At 34.1% G+C, this 23,406-nt stretch overlaps 1 protein-coding gene and 1 long non-coding RNA gene across 3 annotated transcripts in view; one reads left to right on the top strand and one right to left on the bottom strand.

Moving 5' to 3' along the window:
- The first annotated feature begins 16,282 nt into the window (after positions 1-16,282).
- Positions 16,283-18,481, top strand: LOC119634222. Its single transcript, XM_038028259.1, is given in 2 exon segments — positions 16,283-17,053; positions 17,056-18,481. Coding segments are annotated over 2 exon segments (1,497 nt in total). The 5' UTR covers positions 16,283-16,311; the 3' UTR covers positions 17,811-18,481.
- Positions 18,482-20,235: 1,754 nt separating this feature from the next.
- LOC119634223 overlaps positions 20,236-23,406 on the bottom strand; it is a 106,235-nt gene continuing 103,064 nt past the window's right edge. For both annotated transcript variants that reach the window (XR_005246939.1, XR_005246938.1), the window contains exon 4: positions 20,236-20,265. This is a non-coding gene — a long non-coding RNA (uncharacterized LOC119634223). The remainder of the gene's footprint in view (positions 20,266-23,406) is intronic.

The raw sequence follows: 23,406 nt of genomic DNA, 5'->3' as shown, positions 1-23,406 counted from the left end.
AGTACTAGATATAACAAGTAACATATTATGAGGGTAAATTTTATCCCCGTCGTTATCACACCCTAAACATCAAAGATTTCAGCTTTATATTTGATTTATTCATTTATTTATTTGCACATGAAATTCAGCTAAAACAAATTCGATTGACTTTTAAAAATTAATCTTGTGCTAAGTATTGGGACTATTGGTACTACGAAATGCATAAGGAAAATGAAGGAAAAATGAAAAGAACAAAATTCGTTGTTCGAAAAGAACAAGAAAAATCAATAAAATAAAAATGAAAAGGAAAGGGAAAGAGAAAAGAAGCATTCACATATCTAGCAAAGAGGCACAACACAAATCTGGGATGGGTGTGAGCCCCTAAACCGTGCAAGACCTTGACACCTGATAATAATGAGCAAATTTAGTTCATTTTTCGAATCATACGAAGATTTCATGATTAAAAAATAATTTTTAGATACGAAATGGGCAAAGCGAACGAATTAATTATTAATTGATTATTACATGAAACAAATCGAAAGACTAAGTCATTACTCTACTCAACTATTTCAATGAAAATGTGAAGAAATTGTAATGATTGCAACATTTCAAAATTTATACCTTTGTCTTCGTTCATAGAGACTGGCTGGCCAATTGATATCCTTATCTATAAAGGTTCAAAGTAATATTTCTTAAAAGAACGTTCACCATCAGCAGCACGAAACTCCACAACTAAGCCACCCTGCAATCCTGTAAGGGAAACAATATGCATGTACAGCAGAATGTTCGACTCACAGATTAGCAACAAAAAACGGAAATGCCTCTTCCCTTCACATATATATCATGTTTTGTCTTATTTATCTTCTGTAGTTTTTTGCAGCAGAATTATGAAACCTACACAAATTCTTCCAATTTTTACCAGCATTCCACAAGACAGTGTGTTCGTGGGTCTTTTTTCTATACTTTATTCAAGTGCTTTTTGCAATAACATCATGATGGCAACGTATGCTGATGGCAATGCTACCTTAGTATTAAGCTTCGTCTTCATTTAAACGCAAAACAACGTTTGTAAACTTAGTTAAATTGTTTGGAAGTTTAGATATAAAAAAATTAAATATGTACCAAGTACATGGCGCATATATGAAGACGGAATTTTTCTATAGAGAATACATGCTTATTGTGAGAGTGTAATAAAACTGTGTTCTTGGAAAGCATTATTCCAAACTACAAGACAAATCAGCCATCGAGTCAATTTCATAGGAAGCGCTGCTGCATGGTGAGTGCGTGTTCCATCGATGCAAATAAGTGGTGATCGGAAATACTCGGGTTTGGCAAGTAGACGGCATTGACGTGGGCATTTTCAACTTCAGTGCTTCCAATTTATCGCGAAACGATGGAATGGGAAGGGGGGGGATAGGGATGGAAGCAAAAAGCTGATCTTCTGCTGCCGTTGTTCGCATTTGATTGGGGTTTGAGCGAACAATTAAAGTCAATTATTTGCAGTTGATAGCTCTCACAGCAAACATCAGACCATCTCTTCTGATGTCAACAAACGCGGAATAGCGTCTTTCAGCCAAAGTAACTGAGACTCGCCGTTGATGAGGATGGTAATAAATAATAATCCATACCAATATCCATCCGCAACTAGAATACTACGTAAATGGCCTTCTTTCGTAATGCAACTATTTTGCATCGTACGGACAAAGAGAAAATGTTGTCAGCGAATGCTGTTTATTTGTCATAAAACCGGCCGTGTTCGTTGTTACAAACAGTTTTTTCTGGTGCAATATGTATTGATGTTACGACACCTTATCGTTGCCAAATGTTCAAATTATAAAAAAAAGAAAGGAAAGTATGTCCTTAACACATCATGTTAAGGCCATCTATGATAAAATTCCTGTTCCAGTTCCATGCCTACATACCTGTTATTTATTTATCTGAACAATTAGGTTACATTACAATTACAACAAAAACAAAAGACTGTCCAGCAATACCAGTTTATGGGTCTAATAGGTAGTAGTAACAAATAAATGAAGAAGATCTACATTCGAAGATCTCGCGAAAACAAACATATGCACATTTACAAACAGGTTATTAACAGTAATTATCGTATCTTTTAGAACTTATGCTATCAGCTTAATAGGCATCACTAGTAGTGACTCACGCCCATATTCTATATAAAATCATAAAGCAATTTTTTTCTTTATGGCTTTTCGTGGCATAGGAACGAAATTGATACTGAAGAGTTTTATTTTGACTATTGATGCACATTACCAAAGATGGTACGAGATTACAAAAATTATTGCAAGAAAACACACAGCTTGCTCTTATGGCTAGTGGCCGGTCATAAAACCAGAATACGACCGTAAGTCTTCTCATCAACAGAAACCAATTATCATGTTCATGATCTTGTATTTGAAGACCGGAAGTATTTAGATAAATACTCCCGATTTATATAATGAAATCAAATAATTTTTCTTACTATATATAATTATTATATATATTATCAGATTTGCTCATTATCTGGAAGAATAAAAATGCAAATTAGAATAAACACAAAAAATATATATCGTAACCTTTAGAATCTTCTCGAATATGAACAATCAATAGATAGGAGGTAGATGGTTGAAACAAACTCCTCGTTCAACAATTAAACCACGTGAGCGTTTAGTCAAATTTCTGCTCCATACACTCATTCAATGGTGCTTCGTGTTATGCGTTTGTTAATTTGAAATGTTCTTATCTTTATGTGAAGCCTGAATTTTTAATAAATTTATATATATTTTTAGTTTTATTGCTCTCGCAATTATCACTTTCATCGCTTTAAACTAAGAAAGCAACTAGGAAAAGAAGAAGACCGTGACTATACGTTCCGGTCTCACGCTCTTTACCGCCGAATAGCTATTAAAAGAATTAAAAAAAAGGCACAAAAGCGGAAACGGAAACCTGCGTTTAACTTAAATGACGTTGCCAACCAACGTCATATACAAACGTAACGCAACACATATATAGCAACAAACAACAAACGAATCAAATGCAAACAAGAAATGCGTCTTTCTACACCGTGATTGCTCTTGCACGGCGCTCTGTTTTTCTGTGTGTAAACAAACCGCAAGACAAGATAGCAATTTGGTTTACAGATAAAGTCAACAGCACAATAACAAAAACAAAAAAAACAAAAAAATGAAAGGAATAACAACAGCAGCAATATATAGTATAGTATAACAAAAATCTAAGGCAACCACAGCTAAGCACAAATCCTGAGAATGTATGGCATGTTTGAAAAAAAAAAAAAAATAAAGAAAAAAAAAGAAGAAGCTAACATGAGAGTATAGAACTATAGAACAAAATCCTGATTGCACTGAGCTAGCAAGGGGGAAAAATGCACTTAAATTGAGGTAAATGCAAAAAAAAAACTTTTATTAAAGATAAGAACAAAAAAAAAGAAAAAAAAAAAACAAGAAGAAAAAATTACACAACTCTTAAGAATAAGAAGAAAAAAAATAAATAAATAAACGGGAATCTTGGATGTGTAAGCGTTTAAGAGTTTGGTGTGCCAACCACTGGCAGCAGCGAACGCAGCACAGCACAGTAACAAAACCAATTTACTATATTTGTGAAGCAACACAATTTTCAAACAACTACTTTAACATGTTTCATCTTAACGTAGCTCCATCTGTGCGTAAGTATGTGCTTGTGTTTGCATTGGTATACGTGCATTGAGTCCAAAGATAATACAATACAAAGGCGACAGATGGTAACGCCGGTATTGTGAGTTATAAGGTTTTACAAGCAAATACTGATTATATGCGAACTTTAACATCAGGTGTAGATTATTAGCCAGACTTATAGCACATAGATAAGCCGTAAAGAATAGTAGCAGCAGAAGCGACAATGCAACAGCCGCTATGATATTCATATTGTTATTGGTAGGTTTTTTACTTTCAGATATATATATATATATATATATATATATATATATGTATATACAAAAAAAAAGGAAAAGAACACGAGGAAAAACAGATTATTATTATTTGAGCACACAAAGTGTGTACAAAATTAAAGTGCTACTCAGGTAAAATAAACAGCAACAAAAACTAAGGAAAACAAAAAAAAAAAAAAAAAGAAAAAAAGGAAGAACAATTCTCCTCCTCTAAGACAACAACTACAATAAAGTTTCAACGCAGTCATGTTCTCAAAAGTAGATTCATTCACCTGAACACTTGAAACAAAAACTCTACATACCGGCGTTTTTTTCTTTTTCTTCATATACATACGCCTAAGTAAAAGATAAGTAATTTTCTTTTAGTTGAAGTAGTTACAATAGAACCAATAGTGGCGACGGTAGTAGTAGTATTAATAGTAGTAGTAGTAGTACTAGTAGTAGTAGTAAAAGTAGTAGTAGTAGAAGCAGCACTAGTAGTAGTAGCAACAATAGTAGAACTAGTAGTAGTAGTTGCAGCAGCAGAAGTACTTGTAGCAGTCACGGTAGTAGTTACAGCAACGTGGCAATAGTTTTCAGCCTGATTTCTAAAAAACAATGGATAATTAAAAAGACAAAATCCAAGTTGCTGCTGCTGCTTTTACTATAATTTCATCCATTGTTCCTTTTTGTGCAATGCTCTAGATGGGACGCTTGCATAAATTATTGCATGCAACATTTCAAATCTACTAAATATTGTTTAGAAAAGGTTGAAAAGCATTAAATTTAAACCAAGATAAGCTTCATTGTTCAACACACTGCGTAATTAAAACACAAAAACATTCTCTAGCTTTCTCTGAAAGATTGCCATTCGGTCTGTGGACAACTACAGGGAATCCACTTTAAGGAAATAACTAAGGACGCCACTTTTGTCAGCCAAATTTAAACGATAAGAAGATTTTGTGTTGATTGTGTGTATATCGATAAAGCGAATTTACCTAAAATATTGAAATTATTTTTACAAATTTTTACGCAGAATTTTTTCGAAAATACCGCCGGACCATCCATATAATGTGTGCGAAAATATTTATAACTTCGGTTAAGAACTTGATAAAGTTTTTTCCAAATCTTCAGCCAACCGGGGAGATGTTTGCCGCAGGCATTACAGGGACGGATGAACTGACATGTTTGAACTGAGTCAAAGCTTAGCATAAAGGGAGCTTCTGAACGACATCAATCGGTTATAGGTATAAATGTGAACAACACGGAAGCTTCAAGGCAACTAAAGAGGCTAACGCTTAGCTGTTGACATTTAATGCTAGAATTTGTCGTAAATATTTACCAGGCCACGTCAAGAACCAACATTTTGAAAATACATTTCTCATATGCGTTATTTGCTTTGCTTTCTTCAAAGGCTCGTTTATTTACGCCGAAGTCGCATTTGATGAATAGCTAATAACAAATTTACATAACGCATAAAAGAATTATGAAAAGAATTAAAGGTCGAAATATAGTTTGCGGAAAGTATTTAACTTTTGCATTTATATCAAATGTCAAGGAACACATCCAAACAAAAATTATCCATGGAAACATGTAGGATAAAGCTAAAATGAAGCTAAGATATTAAATTTCTCTGCTTCTTCTAGACTTCAGCAAATCAAGAGCAGATGAGCTACTCAATACATTAACACAAATGCGTCCAAATATGGAAGCAGAATGATCCTGATGAGTTATTTTTTCTTTTAGGCTCTGTTTCGTGTCATTTCTATTAAAAGATTGTTTTTCGCAAGTGAGCGCGTCTGGATTTCTTTATATATTTGAGTTTGAACTACCAATTTTTACCCACTATCCCTCTCTCTCCCTCTAGCCCTTCTCTTTGCCATTCATTATGGGATTATTAGCGTAACGCCAAGGAAACAAGACGAATGGAGTTATATCGCATAATTTTGTTAGTAATCTAACGTAGGCATTTTTAGAGATTACAAGGTCATTGCATTATTTTGCTATTAAATTGATTGTGTCGCGAGATGTATGACATATTTTACTGCTCTCTTGACAAAACCCTTTAATTCAAAATCGATGATCACGTTTCTATAGCATTCTCTTTTGAAAGCGTTGCAGTTATTTTCGTGTCCTAATGCAGTATTTTGTACTGATAAACCGCACCCAAAATTTAATTTTGATACACCTAAAGAACATTTAGGAAAAACACGTCTATTTTCTTTACACCAAAGGAGCAAATTGCAGAGGCAGTTAACTAGGTATGAACTTTAACCCGCATGGACGAAACGTAGACAATATCTATAATCTGTACAATCGCCTATGTTTCCATTGTCATTTATCAAAGAATAGACACACACAAGAGTCGACTTTGGCGGCAATCCGAAGCAAAATATGTACTGTATGACACTGTGAAAGAAGATCTCTTATTTGATTATCCTATATAAATAATAATCCACTCTATTCATACTCAAGGACAAGGCCAACCCGCAAAAGAAGTCTATCAGAGCCCCCTGTTCGACTTGCTAAGCTACTAGCTCCTTACCAGAGAATCTTCGAAATCTAAGACAATAAAACACATCATTCTAAAACGAGCATTCATGCGCAGAGGAAAATAACCAAGCTTTCAATCACAGAATTGAGGTGTTATAAGTCCACACAGTCGATATCCTATACATTCCTCTACATTCCTCTACATTCTTCCTTTTGTTGCCACCTGGAAGGCAATAGTTGCCTCGCGAAGGACAGTAGCTGATATATGAAGTATTAAGTTTTCAGACATGCCTCCCTCATTAACCTCTAATTAAGCTGAGAATTGTGTCGAACATAAATTTTGAAGAACATCATAATAATTTCGAAAACTAAACATAACTTTAATCGCATTGTAAATATTGATTAAGTTTTCTAAAATAATGCCTGACTAAGCAGGGTTACGCATCATAGACGTCATTTATAAGGGAAATCTCAAGTGGCGTCGTACCTATGCTATATAGCTTGAAATTTCGTTTACATTTTCACCAATCATTTAAGCGCTGGTCAATTAAACAAATGCTTTTGTAAATTGAAAATTTTTCTTCAAAACTGTATTTATTATTCAAATGCGATCTACATATATATAAAAGTAAAAAAAAAAACTTTATTCATTAAATTTAGAACAATTTTTGCTTTTGTTTTAGAATTGTTTATGATGCTTTTTGTGCTTTACAAACAGTTTGCTTCGAAAACATGTGAAATTAAATTTTACAAAAAAAAAAGCAGGCAAGAAGAATAATAGAAAAATAGAAAATATATATATATGTAAAAAAAAAAAAACACAACTCTTCATAAATATTTGTTTAGAAATTTCATATTGTGTTTTCTTTTTTCTAAAAATACCAAACATAATTTTTCAAATTTTCGAATGCACAATCATTAGGTTTTATGGATTTTGTTTCCAACATAGATTATATACATGGGTGCAGACAACTACAACAGAGAACGTTAAGTGAATAAAAACAAACTTTTTCAACTTTTTTGCATACATTGGAAAAAGAGTAAACAGTCTGTTAACTAACGTATCGTAGATGCATTGCAGAGTTTTAAAAATTGAAGAAAAAAAACGGATTACGAAATATTTCACCTGTCTGCGAATGTTAGAGATCTCTATCAGGCAAATCATTCGCTTGCCTATCTGCCAATATGTCTTTATATCCGTCCACTCGCCATCCAAACTTTGCCTAGAATTTTTCTAACTTGGCAAAATTTGTATGGTATGCGTCCACCGTAAAAAAAATGTAATAACATTCCCATTTTCCCTAAGCTATAAGCTCTGCATTCAAGGTATTAACTTCAGATATCCAGGCAAAGTATTCAATTTTTAATACCCTACACCGTTCGTGGTACAAGGGAATATTAAGTTTATGCGATTGTACATCATACGCAAAAGGATTTGAGATAGAACTACATTTTATTGTGCCGATCGATTCGAAATCACTTTTTGTATCAATCTTAACTTGTCTGTCCATCGGTTTGTCTTATTTTCTTTTGCTCAACCTAAACGTCGTAATTCGTCAGATATTTCGATGAAATTTAGTGCGCCGTCGTGGTTCGGCGCAAGGACGAACACTATTGAAATTGATTCGGATCGGACCACATTTTCAATCACTCGCCATATTTACTGCATATTTGATAATAATGACCGCGTTCTACTATAGTGGTTTCACTTGTTCATAATGAAATCTTTGATTGACGTTTGAAAATTATTTACATGCGAGCGACCAAGATATCGCTCACAGTCGGCATACAAAAGCCATACAAAAATAAGACTAAGTGGGTAGATGTGCTGTCAAATATTGTATAATACTGTGTACGATATATATATTGATTGATTTTCGCTTTAGTCTGCATTCAACTTAGTGAATAGTATTAAAAAATCCGCCTCAAGCCGTATATAAGTTTGCTTTTGTGTTCAACATAGCTTCAAATAAATTTTTTCCGCATTGACAAAAAATTTACATTTCTTTGATGGTGTCAATCTCTGAGCTAAAAAAAAAAAAAAAAAAAAAATAGGATTAAGATTTTTTCCAAACTTAATCTCCATCAACTGAAGTTTGCGACAAATAAAAGTTTACATTTAGTTTGGAGTAAGTTTGCATTGCTCTCAGCTCGTGGTTTTCATAAACCTATTGAAAAAATAAATAAAGTAAACGCAATAAAGTCAATTATTGAGATATTTCGTTACAATATTCATAACGGATGGTCGGCCGGTTGGCCGATCGGCAATAATGCTTTTCGTAACAACCAAACATCGCAAACGCATCATAGATTTGATCAAGTTGTCTCTTAAAGGATACGAGTATAAATTAATTCGTAGATGACCGACTCTTCTCCCTAAGCCGAACACTGGCAACTTATCATATATCTCTTAAACATACAGTTTCCACTAACCCTGTACAGAATTTTAAAACGATAAAATATAGTTAAGCCAGCGTTGTGGGTAGAACTGATAGCGCCGCAAGTATTCAGCACTTTTTCGACGCTTTTCCATTGAAAGCGGCTATTCCGCACTTTAGCAATACTTTCGCATATACCTGGAATGTTAACTTAGCTGTTTATCCCCTTTAGAACTATTCTTATGTCTTTTTAAAAGCATTTCTTTCTTCCATCAATTTTAAGTTTAACTTCCGTTTAATGCAATTTGTTGGATAATTTCATTATTGCCTTACATTTGCTTCCATTTCTAACTTTGATTATAAGATTTCTTCTCGAAAGCATTTCTTTTAAAACTAAACCTTTGTATCAATGCATTGGCGATATTTCAGGCAGGAACCAATTAAAATCTATACTCTTTCTTCCTTTTTTTGAAGAGTTTCGAGAGAATTAATTGTGATAGCCAAAAGCGTACGTAAGCCATCACTCAATAAGTTCGTAAAGTCGACTTTGTTCGTCAACATAACCGCCTTCAGGGGCAACGCATTTATTTCAACGCTTTCTTAACGTTTCTCCTCATTGAAGCCATAAGCCTTTCCGACCAACATTTTTTTTGATGTTCGCGAACAGATGATAGCCGCTGCGGGCTAAGTCTCGGTGAATACGATAAATGTGAAAGCAATTCAAAGTACATATTGTGCGATTTGGCCATGGTTTTCATCGGTTTACAACAAATTGCATTGCCTTGGGGAAAGAGCATTTCTTCTTCTTCTTTTGGCACCGTTTCTTTGCATTGTCACCATTTTAATACCCTATATAGTATCACTATTCATCCTGTGCTCCTTTACAAGACAATCGATGAATACTAAGCCATGCGCATCCAAAGACGCGAGCGCCATAACTTTCCTGGAATAAAGTGAGGAATACATCCATTGTTACACATCGCACGGAAAAATCGTTTTCATTTTGCCTAAACAGCTCTCTCAATCGCTAACACGTTCTTCTTTTTGGGTTAAATGTAGCAAAGGAGATATACACTTCCAACCGAGCTTCCTTAACCACAAATGTTCAGGCCGGACTATGGATGGACTACCTTTTGATGTCTTTACGATGTCGGCTGTCCCATACAATTTCGCATTTCGGTTTTCCAAAACAATTTTATGCACATTTCTGTGCACGGAACAACTACCGAGTTCGATTGATCAGAAGGTTCAGTATCGTCGACGCTTATGTCAACAAACCACTTCTCCATTACTTTGGTCCATTGGTTTTCTTAGACGGTACTTTTCCTCATTGCCGACGCATTAGAAATTAGACTTTTCCGATGTTTTGATAAGTACAAAGTAACGTCACTAAAATAACTGTAACTTCTTTCATTAGAAGTCTGGTAATATCTAAAAGTGATATTGATTCGCCAATATGGCATCCTACGGACTTTTTATACTTTAGTCATACATTTTTCGTATTTTTGCTTCTAGTCCCATAGGTCACGGTTTTCGTGTTACACTTTTACTTACGTCGAACGAAGGTAAGAATTCTTTATTATAGCTCGTCTTTATCGTAAACTCAGAAAATTTGTGTGTCCATGAGTATTTTTGTGTATTTAGCCGTAGATAACGTTTTCATTTCTATATTTACTACTGCTAGCCAATGAACTGTTTACCATTTGGGAAATAAAAATGCTTAAATGAAAATGAAATCAAATGTTCAGTCGCATAAAGTTTTCTTTTTTTATTTTTCGCTTAATGGAATTGAAAATGATTTGAAAGTTTTAATGTTCGAAAACTCTTATTACAAATGAAGTCAGATTCTCGCACAATTTTTAGTACACACCAGAAGACAAGTTAGTAGCTTTTTTACTAGATTGCTTGCAAAACGAATTAAGTGTGAATTTGGTTATCGAAGAGAGAATAATGTAGAAAATTTTAAAGAAACAAATACTCGCCCTTCACTTCACATCAACTTGTCAAGTCATCTTGACTTTGGGAATATGGGAAATCAAATCCAAAAAATTTTGAATGTGAATACAAGAAACATATCTCTGTGGTTAAGGGCAGATCTTGGCAATTGTGAGCAAAGATACTTAATAGCCTGAGGTGTTTGCTCAATTCTGGACACGGTTTATAACCATCAATATCGTGTAAACTCGATAATAATTTGCATATGTTACTCAATAGGAATTTTACGATTGTGAAAATTTTCATCCGATCAGCTTTGTCTAATACAGTTGTTCGTTCGCTTCGGCAATAAGACACCAAAAACTACATCTTTTTTTCATGGAAAGGCATACTTTTCATGAAAACCGCCCATTGGAGGACGCCCAAAATATCACGTGACGACATCACAGGATGACATCGAAATTTAGAAAAGTTAATTGCCTTTTCGAATGTTTCATTAGCTTTGACTTTCCTTTGAAAATGTTAGAAATTAGACTTGCTCTCTATATAAGAGCTTACTTTTCATGATAACCCTTATATGTGTTAAGGTCAGAAAAATGGATCTATATAATCCAAATTCCTTACTATATAAATTTTTAGATAAATTGCTGCTATGAACCAATTTTCATCATTCATCATCATTAGCAATTACACCTTTGTGACATATAAAGGTTTGCATTTCCTGAGAATCCTTATATGCTGTGGTATCGAAAAGATAAACCTACGTGGGACAAATTTGACACATTGACGCGTTTTGGCCCAAGGCCGGAAACCATTGACAATGCTTTGCCTGTAACGGTTTGTTGTGAAAAGAGGAATAATTGACTAATTGTATGTAGTATTTAATGGCGGGCCGTGGCGCGCTATAGCGCATTTTACTTGTTATAGATGACTAGCTTTTGCTAGCACAATTTCTATACATTCCCACTGTTCTTAGCGATTTCGAAACTGTCCCGAAACGATCTATATATTAAACTTGGTCGTCATTTTGACACAATGGTTGTCTTAGGCTGAATACAACAACTTCAAGAGTGTGTATTTACCCGAACTGAGGCTGAAGTAGGTTTCTTTCGTAGGCATCGTTTAAGTCAGCTGAAGGAGAAGTTGGTAAGATTGGATAGATTCCAATTAATCTATTCGGTAAATCGTATAAGGTGCTCTTTTTACTATAGTTAAGTTAAACATAAACTTTTACTGTAACTGTACGTTAAAATGAAATTAACCACAAGCCTCCCTAGTATTCCATATAGATTCCATATTCATCCTCGAAAACATGCATTTTGTTTATTTTTTTTTTTTTATAACAACAGTAACAACAAATTGAAAAACTTCGCTAAAAATGTATTTATTGTTCGTGCAATAGAAAACTGGAAAAAGAAATCAATACAATCATTTCAAATCCATTTTATATATATATTTTTTTACGATTTTTCTGTCCGTTATCCTTTTTTATTGTGCTCGAAAAAGTGAAAAAGAAACCAAACCAAATAAACAAATATATATATGTATATATATATATATGTATATATATAGGAAAAAAGGAAACTGAATTCTTTTTCTAAAACAAATATCGTGTGTACGTACCATAAAAACAACAATATTCACTTTGGAGAAATAATAAACATTTTGTGTTTAAATCCTCTAAACAACAACATAGCACAGTCGCAGCAAAAAGCAAAAAAAAAAAAATAAAAAAAGAAAAAAAATTCCGCATAATAGAAACTTAAAATTACGCATTTAGAGAGAAAATAAAAATAATGTTAAAGAGAACAAAAAAGTTCAAATATTTATTCCGATAATTTTAAAATAAAAATTTAAATGCAAGCATTGCAATGTAACGAGTTACTTATACTACTCCAGTTTACGTATAAATTGTTAAAAAAAAAAAAAAAATATTATAATGTTTACATTTACTTACATCCACAGGACAATGTTTACTATATAAGCATTGCTTGCTTGTCTAGCGTTTGCTGTAGAACCCATTTTATAAATATTGACAGGATTGTCTGTCCGTCTTCATTGTCTAAAATGTTGCGGTGTCAGCAAAGTCACGAAAAACGGAAGGAAGAAAGCGGAATATTAATTAACTTATGTCAACCGCGAACAAAACGTCGAATAGTAGGGGAAACGAATCTCTTTTCGGAAGTTCTTAATTATTGGAAAATCATCAAAAATGCAAAATAAGGAAAACTAACCGATATATATATTTTCAATATTTCAATGTGCTTTTATTGCCGTTAACACACGTTACGCGAATATTACGTTTGGAAAACTGCATAATTTGTAAGTTTTTTACAGTTGAGTTCAGTATTTTACACTGCGCCAACTATATTACGAATAAGTTTAAGATTTAAGTTAATTTTTTAGTTTGCCGCATAAATACACAAATGTACACGCAACATTTATGTTTGTTCCATGGCATGTGTTTAGTATAAACAAAAGATAAGAGTGGATATAAAACTAGCCTCGATGGAACCTAATCCGCAATGAAATTTCGTAAAAGACGATCAATATGCTTTGACGTTGTACTTTTGACGTTGTACGGTAAAGGTACGGTTTATTATTTCGCGAGTTTGCGTATTTCACTTTTTCGCAATTGTTCGGATTTTCAATTTTCGCCTAAATATAAATAAAGTCCTTCTATTTATTGCCTTCCAAGTTCCATAGACATACGTCACGAATTCCATTGAATTGTTCTTTATCTTGTGACGAGTTTTCAGAAAAAGTGATTCGATCTAAACCATTTTCAATAGCGGTGGTCGTCCTTAGCTCAAAACAAACGCATGCACAACACTTCATCAAAATATCTCAAAAACTGCGAGCTGTAGGCTGAGCACAAGAAAAGAAGACAGGCAGACAAGCGGAAAGGCAAGCTAGGACCGATGCAAAAAGTAATTCTGATCCCATTGTTGCAATAAAGAGCGGTTGTATCTCAAGCTTAATACATCCGCCTACCACAAGTTGTGTAGGGTATAAAAAATTGATTTTATGAAAAACTTAGGTTAACACTGAGTCAAATTATTAATAAATTCTTCTTTGGTCTCCATCCAAAGAGAGCTTTATTGATTAGCGCGACGTAAAAGGCCACGGTGTTTTCTCTCGCTACCTGCGATAATGTCGTTATAATATTCATTAATACCTAAATGTAAAATGAGAGCTCAGTGGACGACAGAGGGCCGGTACTACACACACCGATACTTTTTGAGTCACTCAAGCGTTAGAGAGGAAACTGAAAGCACAAATGAAGAAATCAATTGCACACTTCCTTGTTATATGTGCGAAGAAGTGTGATGACGGAATTAAAACAGTTTCTCAGAGCATCTAAGAAATTGTTAAAGTTCTATACATGTAAACATAAAAGAGACATTCATGGAGAGTTTCTCAATTACTTAAGGAAAAATATTCGATTTGTAAAACATGCCCTGCGTTATCAATAAAATGTATTGAAATCGAAACGACCAAACGACTAAAGGTGTGATGAGCATGAGCTATTAAGACTCTCGGTTCTTTTTTTTTTTCAAGAGATATGGTAGACAGTTAGCCCAGCCGCCTAATGAAAGCTAAATATTTTATTGATATTAAGCTCTCCAAGTACATTCCCCTGTAATCCTTTTAAGCAAAAAGATATTTTTTAATATCCTTTAGCATTCCAGGTTTTTTTAAACTAATGCGAATCTTTTAAATTGTTTAAAATCAAAAACCATTCCTTTCTTTTGCTTTTACCGTTTTAGCAATTATTCAGTAAATGGCTTACGTCTGATTCTCTCTCAACTGACAATTAAGTGTTAAAAAAATGAAAATTTCTGTACAAATGCACACAGATACATATATAAAGCTTTAACTACACAGCAGCGCCAGCATAAAGGACCAAAAATTTTACATAATTTCCGAAAAAAAAATAAGTAAAAGAATTATATACAGCTAAGGTCGAATATTTTATATCCACCAAACTTTCATTTCAAACCCAAAAAAAAAAAAAAAAAACTAAAAGAAATAGCGATAGTAACATCGGGTTAACACGTCTGCGTTCTCATATTCAGGATCTGTAGAGTTCATACGAAAGTCTTTGTAATGTATACCCTTTGCAGTTCATAAGCAGTGAGCAACAAAACTAGGAAGCAGATGGATTGTCAGTTTACGCTGTGCTGCAGGCAAGTGCTTCGACCGATTTGATCCATCTTTAAGGCCAACCCATGCAAGATAAAGACAGAGCTGCTTAGATCGAATCACTATTTGGTACTGATCCAGAATATATGTACTTTATAACGTTTCCAAATTTTCTTTCTGGATGTTGCAAATGTTTTGGCAGAATGAATACGCGCTCATCCTACGATACTGAATAAAAAAATATAATAATACAAATGCAAAAAAGCATTCAAAAAATATATCAAAAAAAAAAAAAAAAATGAATAAATAAAGGTAAGAGAAAAGGCTATAACTGGCTATAGAGCAGCTCGCGTCCACATTACTTTCCGTTTTTTTTTTTATGTGACTAAGGCAAACGCGTATGTAATCCGACCTACGAATGTTATTAAACTTTTGCTATCAAAACTTCTCTTATTAGGAATGTCTCTACTAAGCCAGTTGGTCTAGGTTTTACGACGTCCCATATCAAAGGCAGCAACCAGTTCATTGAACTCTTATGCTTAGTTTTCGGGACTGCAAGAGATTCACGAAAAGTAACCGCCAGTAGACTTTTGAGTTGTTACAAAAGCAACGACAATGTCAGTAGACTTATTTTTGTCGTGATGATCAGTATTAAAACGTAGGAAAGAAAGAAGTACATTGGAACATAAACCTTTTCAACACAACGCAGCTTATCTTTCGACTACATTACTTTGTGGAATGACGAGGTAATACGGTAAAGGGGGGACCGCACCTAAAATCAACGAGTCTGGCAAAAACATGCACATACGCGCATATATGTAAATACATTTTCTTTTTTGTTTTTTTGTTTTTTTTTTTTGGCTTGTATGTATGTATATATGGGTTGGCCATGCGTGTGCGGTTGAGAAAAATTTATGCACGCATTGATTGCGAATTTTTCCGCAGACATAAAAAGCTATAAGATAATGGCGGTCGGTTGGTCTCTGGCCCTGATGATGGTGATTATGACGACAACAATGATGATGACGACGATGCTGATGAAAATTTATAGAGTAATAAAGGGGTGGAAAGTCCAATGCAACGCTTGAAAAACAATGCCACAAACGAACCACCTGGCCAAAAGCAAGATAACAGTATTGAGTTATGTAGCACTCATGACCAATTTTAAATAATTTCCGCTATTTTGTTTTCAACGATTCTCTTAAGAGCTCGTTGAAAATTCGTAGAATGCATAAGAAAACCAATTAGCCATTAGCTTGTAATTAATCATGAGATATCAGCTGTCAGAGATTTAGGGATCAACGGAATCGATTTTTAACGAAAGGTTTGAAATGACTTTTGACATTTTATAGAGCAAATAAACAATTAAAAACAATATATTTTCATAGTTTTTTGTTTGATCTTCTTTTTAATTAATATTTTTTTATTATTATTACTATATATTATATATTATCGCAAATGGACTTTAGTCCGTCCGCAGTAGAATCAAATGACCACACAAAAGACGTTGAACAAGAAGAGACAAATCATGTTGAAAGTGACAATCATGAGGAAAATGATCAAATAGGAGGTGAGGAGGAGAGTCCTGTCGTGTTTGTGCATTCCGACAGTGGAGAGGTGCGCATACACCTGGGAGGTTCCCATATCACGGCTACAGACACTGAAACTGCTCCAAAAGAATCGAAAAATGTCAAATTCCATGAAGAGTTGGAGCAAATTCAGGGTATTGATGCAGATTTAAGTACTATCACTATTTTGGCGCCAGAAACCTCTACAAGTACGGGGGAGCCTTCATTATTATTACCGCGTAGACTATGGAGCGCTGATGATGTAACACTTAAAATTCAAAAGCCTTTGCAACTAGAAAAAGTGAAGCTGCAACAGAAGTGCACGCAGCTAGAATTGAAGCAAATTGAAGAAGAAAATGGAGCAATAGCGAAACGTTTTGAGAAAATTATGGAAATGTTTGATACTTTCACAAAAAATTTAGAATCCCTTGAACCAACACAGGCCACGGTAGTGGCTTCTCCCCGCCGAAAGTATCGCCATGATGGCCGTGAAAAAATTGATAAAAAAGATGTACACCCGAAAGTCCATATAAGCCGTTATGCTGACTTTCATTCGCAATTAGAAAAAAAGCTGAGCGTGATTAAGTTAAATGAAGAAGCACAAAGCACTGGTACGCAATGGCATAAACATAAAGATTTTACTACTATTTTAAGTCTGTATTTCCGATAGCTTCCTTTGGCAAGCAAACCGCTATCGTCGATCTAACGCCAAATTACAAAGATGTAGCCGTAGCTACAAGCAATTGTAATATATGTACAGCAGCTAGCGCAGTTCCAATTTCTTGTCAAACATCATTTCATGAGAATATTAGCACATCTCTGGGCTTATCATCTTTGAACCCTTCTGCCAGTACAAGCAAATCGGGATTGCAAAATTCTTTGAACAATTTTACCAATGCTGATGCAGCGCTTTTAATCAATTCGCAAGCGCATCTCATAAAATGCGACTTGCACCGAGTGGATGAAAATGGATCGAAAGAGAAGCTCATTAAAGTTGAGGGATCGCTTATTACACCCGGTTTGGAACCAGTCATGGTCGAACAACCTTGTTCTCAACAATTCCACACAATACATATTGAGGCTGCTTCATCGCCGCCCTCCAGCGATTTGCGGCGTGCACCGTTATGCAGTCGCATTTGGAATTCAATTTGTGATTTTTGCGCTGCTATCTGCATGTGCTTGCAGGTTAATAGGGATTGTATTTTCTGTTTGGGTTTCTTTGCAGCATTTGTTGTTAGCGCTTCTTTTTTGACAGCTTTCTTTTATCGCACTCTCAGCGTGACTTCACCAATGCAGCCAACACCTCCTCAGCGACACATCAATCAAAATTCGCAGCCTTTGAAGTCGTTTATTAACGGTCAGTATTTAAGCGAGTGGCATTCTATGTGAGTTTCCGAAAATAACCCGTACGGCAAGGGGAAAAATTCATATTTATATAACCATGTCAATGAATAAAATCATCTATTCGCACATATATATGTGTATAGATTAACTTTTACTGTCTCGTTGTGCGAAACCAACCTCGAAAAAGAACAAAAAAATGTTTACGAAATTCTTGAACTTTTGGGAAATCAAAAGCACATTTGAAACCCCAAATACTTCCTTACGTCAATGCGTAATGGGGGGCAGCGAATCATGAGGAATTGGATATGGTGTCTCCGTTGTACTTTATGAGTTACAACCAAGAGACAAGCAAGCAAACGATGTTCTTATTGCGCATATGATTGGTCGCATGCGTTTGGGCCCTAAAGGCGTATTTTTTTGGTATTTACAAGCTCTTCTGCAAATCTGCAGACGATGTCTTCATTTTTGCGGCCAGGGAAATATTTACAACAGACATTATACAGTTGGGTCGACGGAGAGATGGACAACGAACAGACCAGCTTAAATCGATTCAAGATAATCAAGAATAAATATAGTTTGTGGGATCTCTGCAAGTTGCTTCGTGGTGTTACAAACGAATTGACAAAATGAATAATATTTGATTCAATGCTATTACGCACAATGTAAGCTAAAAAGTTTAAAATCATTACGATTTAAAGCAATATCCCCATTTAAAACAAAAACGGATGAAATTGTACCTACGCGTAGCAATACCTTCAAGAATCGATCGAAGTTACAGTCTCGGCATGTTTCAATCTTTCAACAAGATTTTGCTAGCTGCACAACAATGAAGTAACAGCTGACTGTAAATGACCAAAGTTCGTTCCCTAAATAAGAGCAGAGTTTATAAGAAAATAAAATGTATTACTGCTTAAGCAAGCAGATCATTAATTAAGGTTACACGTAAGTGGATTAAATTTTTTTTTGTTTTTACTAAATTTATTCGCGGAATTTTGTTTTTGTTTTTTTTTTTTGTTTTTGCTTTTTAAATAGATGTTTGGATTAGAAATTGGGTAGATATGGGCAGACAGAGTGACGATCATCATTACGATAAGCTTCCACGGTGGAACGTAAAAAGTTATACGAGAGTAAAGTCAACGTAAATATTAAGAGAGTGAATCCAATGTACATGCACAAAATAATAATACAGTCGCGGGCAAAAGCAGGGCAGCGACAAAAACGAATAGTATCGGAGAACAGATTACGCATTCGATGTCTTAGCGGAAGTCTATGTAGCATGCTAGACGAAGGCGTCTCTGAAATATTAATGATTATATTTTGTGTTACTTCTTCGGCTGGGAAACTCGATTCATTATCTAACCACAATGGATCGACTGACACATTACTTTCCTCATTATTTAATAATGGGTTTTGCGATGTGAATGAATGACTTGCGATATAGTTTCCAAGCGTATTGCACACGTTAGCCGAATTGTAAGGTATTAAAGCCTTGCATTGGTTATTGCCCTCTTCGTTTAAGATTTGGGTTGAGCTAGGCTGACAATTAACTGTATTATTAGTTTCGATTATTTCAGCTACATGAGCTTGTTGTTGTGATTGCTGCTCATGCTGCTGCTGCTGCTGCTGCTGTAATAGTAATAGTTCAAAGGGTTTTAAACTTTCCTCTTCAACTGCTAAGCTATCTTCATTCAACTTTTTATTTTCCAAACTAATTGCAGATGGAAGAGCCTTGCTTTCGGTTGTAATTTCTTGGAAATGTTTTTGATATTTGGAAGTTGACGTTGTTATCGTTGTTGTTATTGTTGTTGTTGCTGCTGTTGTAATTGTTGTTGAGGATGATGTACTTGGTTTCACTACGGGTTCTACATTAATACTCGTGTCGTTTGCTGTGGCATCATTTACAGTTTCCGTTTCTGTTTCCGTTGCCGTGGTATGTGTACCTTCATCGAGTACCACAACGAACGGTTGGCTATTGTTACCTCCTTGTAGTTGCTTTTCATTTTCTTCTCTTTCCATTTCTTGTCTTGGGTTTTCGCTTCCTTCAGATTTGCCATGAGTTGAAGACATAATACGTTAATTTTGTTTAAACAGCAAATTTTGTTTTTTCACTTCAGTTTCAGTTCTTTTAGTTTTTGCTCATTTGAAATTCTATTTGTTTTTTATTTTTTTAATTTTTTTTTTTTGTTTTTTTTTTTTACTTTTATAAATGTTGTATGTGTATACATGAAAAAAGACGTAATATAATTCTCACAACAAAAGGAAACAACAAAGGGAACAAATACAAAATCGAAAAAGTTAATATAAATGTATGTATGAAAGTAAAAAGAAAATTTCAATTTTATAAAGTAGTGAACGAATACTTTAAGAATAAAATTAAATGATTGCGCAAAACGGTATCTATGGAAAATAACATATGTCTGTCTGCCAGAGAGAGAGGGAAGTGCGGAAACTCTACTTTCGTAAACTTACCCAATTGTTGCCTTATGTCGATTTTAACATTCTGAAAAGAAAGGAAATATATTTACATATATGAAGCGTGTTTTATTTTATTTATTCTTATTTACTTTTGTTTTTCACTCTTATAAAAAAAAAATTTGCTTAAAAAAATGCAGAATAACAATCCTTCAGGTAAATTGTGAATCAGGCATATAGCGTGAGTCTTTAGATTGGTTTAGTTTTTTTTTTTTTTTAGCAAACTTTTGTTTGCTTTTAATTCTTGAGCAAGGCTAAGGTAGAGCGAAACTTGCTCGACGTAACTGTCCGCTCCGCTCATTTCTTTGTCACGGAAATTGAAATACAAAGCATTACGAATCTGCATAATTATCTGTTATCATATCCGCTCAAATACTGCTAAACTTCTCTATTGGATTGACTTAATTGCAATAATGCAATACGCCAAAGTTTATTTTATAATTATTTCTTAATTTTATTGCAATTCTTTATTCTCTCTATTCTATTTTGAAAAATATGAACGCATCGCTGTCTTCTTGAATGACTAACATCATCATTCATTACAAATTATAAGGAAAGATGTCTAAGTAAATCAATCAAGCGATAAGTCTTAAGAAGTGAGAATAACACTAACTAACTTCGCAGTAGGCTTCTAATCACCGTCATCTTCATTTTGATCCATGGTGCTTCCATCAAAATCTACGGGATTGCTTTTTTACTTTTTCTGCTGTTCTGTAAACTACGTGCAACTAATTTAAAATCAATTTCTGCGCAAAGTTCTCTGCTATTAATTTGCAATTTTTTGAAGGATAAAGATAAAAGCATAAGGGTCTTTGAAATTGAATAACAAATATGTTCGCTAATTTTATTCGCCTTTTGAACGACAAAAATAGGTAGCGAAAAATCTTGGGCGGGGGAGGAACGTTGATGAATTATTTCTCCTGATCATGACATATGCGTTAATGGTCATCCATCAATAAAGCTATTCAGAAAGGACATACAAAATATGTTTTGGGTTGCGTTGCGTTTTAAAATCAATGAGTGCTTCCAAAAGCATTTTTTTTCTTTCTTTTTTTTGTTTTGTAATACTAAGAATATAGGACTGCTGTAGACGGCGTGTGGATCTGCAAGCATGTTGATTACATCAGCGGAGTTAAGATTGTCGATACAACCCATCATTACGGCGTGACCACCCTGCCCGTGAAAGCGTTTTGTATATCAGGCGAGTGATTGCTATTAAAATCGTCTTCTTTACAAATATAAAGTTAGTAGCATCGTTGTTTATCAGTAGGGTAGTGTTGTTTACTTTTGTAAACGCTCAAATATTTGGTCAAAAATACCATGAATACCATGAGACCTTAAGGAGTAACGTCATTGTATATTTTTTAAAAAATCCAGTTTTTTCTTTTTATTCATTTAGTGAATGCTTTGAACACTGTGGAGCACCCTTTCTTTATGCATTAATATGAATCAATTTACGAATATTTATTAACAGGTGCTTGTATGTATTTTGATCAGCGACATCCCTTGGTGAATATGATAAGGTAATGCGAGGCATCAATGTACGCAATGAAAACCCTTTGAAGAGTCAAAATCGGGACTATTTTTTCTAGGGCTCGTGAAATAATAGAAGCTCCTGAATTCTGAAATTTTTGCAAATCTTTTATCGCATAGGAAGCTTAGAATAGAGATCTTCCAATTAGTTAACCGAGCTTTCTAAGTGGAAATTCAAAGGTTTTTCAAAGTTCTCACATTACTTTTATTAAAACAATGGCAAGTTAGTATAATGTTCAAACAGTAAGCATTTCAGAGGTGGTCCCTAAAAAGTGAAGGGTAAGTAACGTTGACAGGTGCTCATTACATAGGAATAACTAACTCATTTGCAAAGGCAAAATTCGGACGCCGTAAATTTGCTTACAACAAAGGCATTAAACTTTTCAAAGGCGCTTTGGTTTTGAATAAAAAAAAAAAAAAGAAAAAAATGAGTCAAACCTAAAGTGATCTTTGTTTTTGAGGAGCAGGGAGGGTTTCGTTACACATTTGAATAATCTCTTCTGCCATTCCTACCATTGCTGAAATAGTTTGCCTTAGAGAAGCGGTCAATTTTTTTCTACTCTAAAAATCATCTGTTCATTGATACCTTTTCGAGTATACCCACTGGATATGTAACAATATATTTTTGTTGATCGTAACCTATCAATATTTATTACTATCTGCGATCAAGTATAAAAGCTTAATGGAGTAGCTATTATTCCAAATGCGAATATTTTGCAAGAATATTGTAACACTTTTAAATTTTTACCTTTCATGCGCCTTAAGCGCGAATGTAACATTTTTCGAAACTCATCCCTGTTTATATCTTTTCGATTTTAATCCTTATTTTATATACATATTTTTTTGCGTTACTTTTTGTTTTCGTTTTGAATTTAAATACTAAAATCCTTTACAATACGGTGATTATGTGCATATACCGCGTGCAACTGTTTGATAGTGTTGGTTAAAAATTTTGCAAAATTTTATTACCATCAACGTGTTGGTATTAAAATGTATATTCTAGAGCTCAACTATAAAAACATCTCTACCTATATCTACATATAGAGGCATATATATATATACATATATATATATATGTGTGTATACTAGCAACATAATCCACGTACATGTGTACATAGGATTTACAAAAAAAAAAAAAAAAAAAAAAAAAGTTAATGTACGTGCGCTTTACAATTGTTTGTATAGTTACGCATTCTTAACGTTAAACGCGCGCTTATTACGTGACTGGATTTATAACCATTAAAATCTAGGCAATAGGCTGCAAGTCGAGAAAGAGTTTTTGTTCATTTTTTACAATGTTGATCTGAATACATATGAAGATAATATCAGATATCTTTTTCCTGATATTATCATTATAACATATTAGTGATGCCAAAGGATGTAGCAACGGAGTCTAAATTAACGGTGTGAGTAATGAGGGAAACGAATGTGCGCTTGTTGACTTTTTATGACTTTTGCTTTTTTAAAAAAATATGAATTGGCCCCAGAAAGAGAAAGAAAAAGGTCTTATTATTATTAAATTAGGCGTTAAACGGTTATTATAATATATAAAGTGTTACTACGTATATCGTATTCAGGCAGTTTTCCCATTTCGTATGTTTTATTATAGGTTAAAATACATTTTAAAATATTGCAG

The sequence above is a fragment of the Glossina fuscipes genome, unplaced genomic scaffold, assembly GCF_014805625.2.
Source record: "Glossina fuscipes isolate IAEA_lab_2018 unplaced genomic scaffold, Yale_Gfus_2 2, whole genome shotgun sequence".
Taxonomy (NCBI): Eukaryota; Metazoa; Arthropoda; class Insecta; order Diptera; family Glossinidae; genus Glossina; species Glossina fuscipes.
Note: the sequence above shows the minus strand (reverse complement) of the source record. Positions and strands in the feature narration are given on the sequence as shown.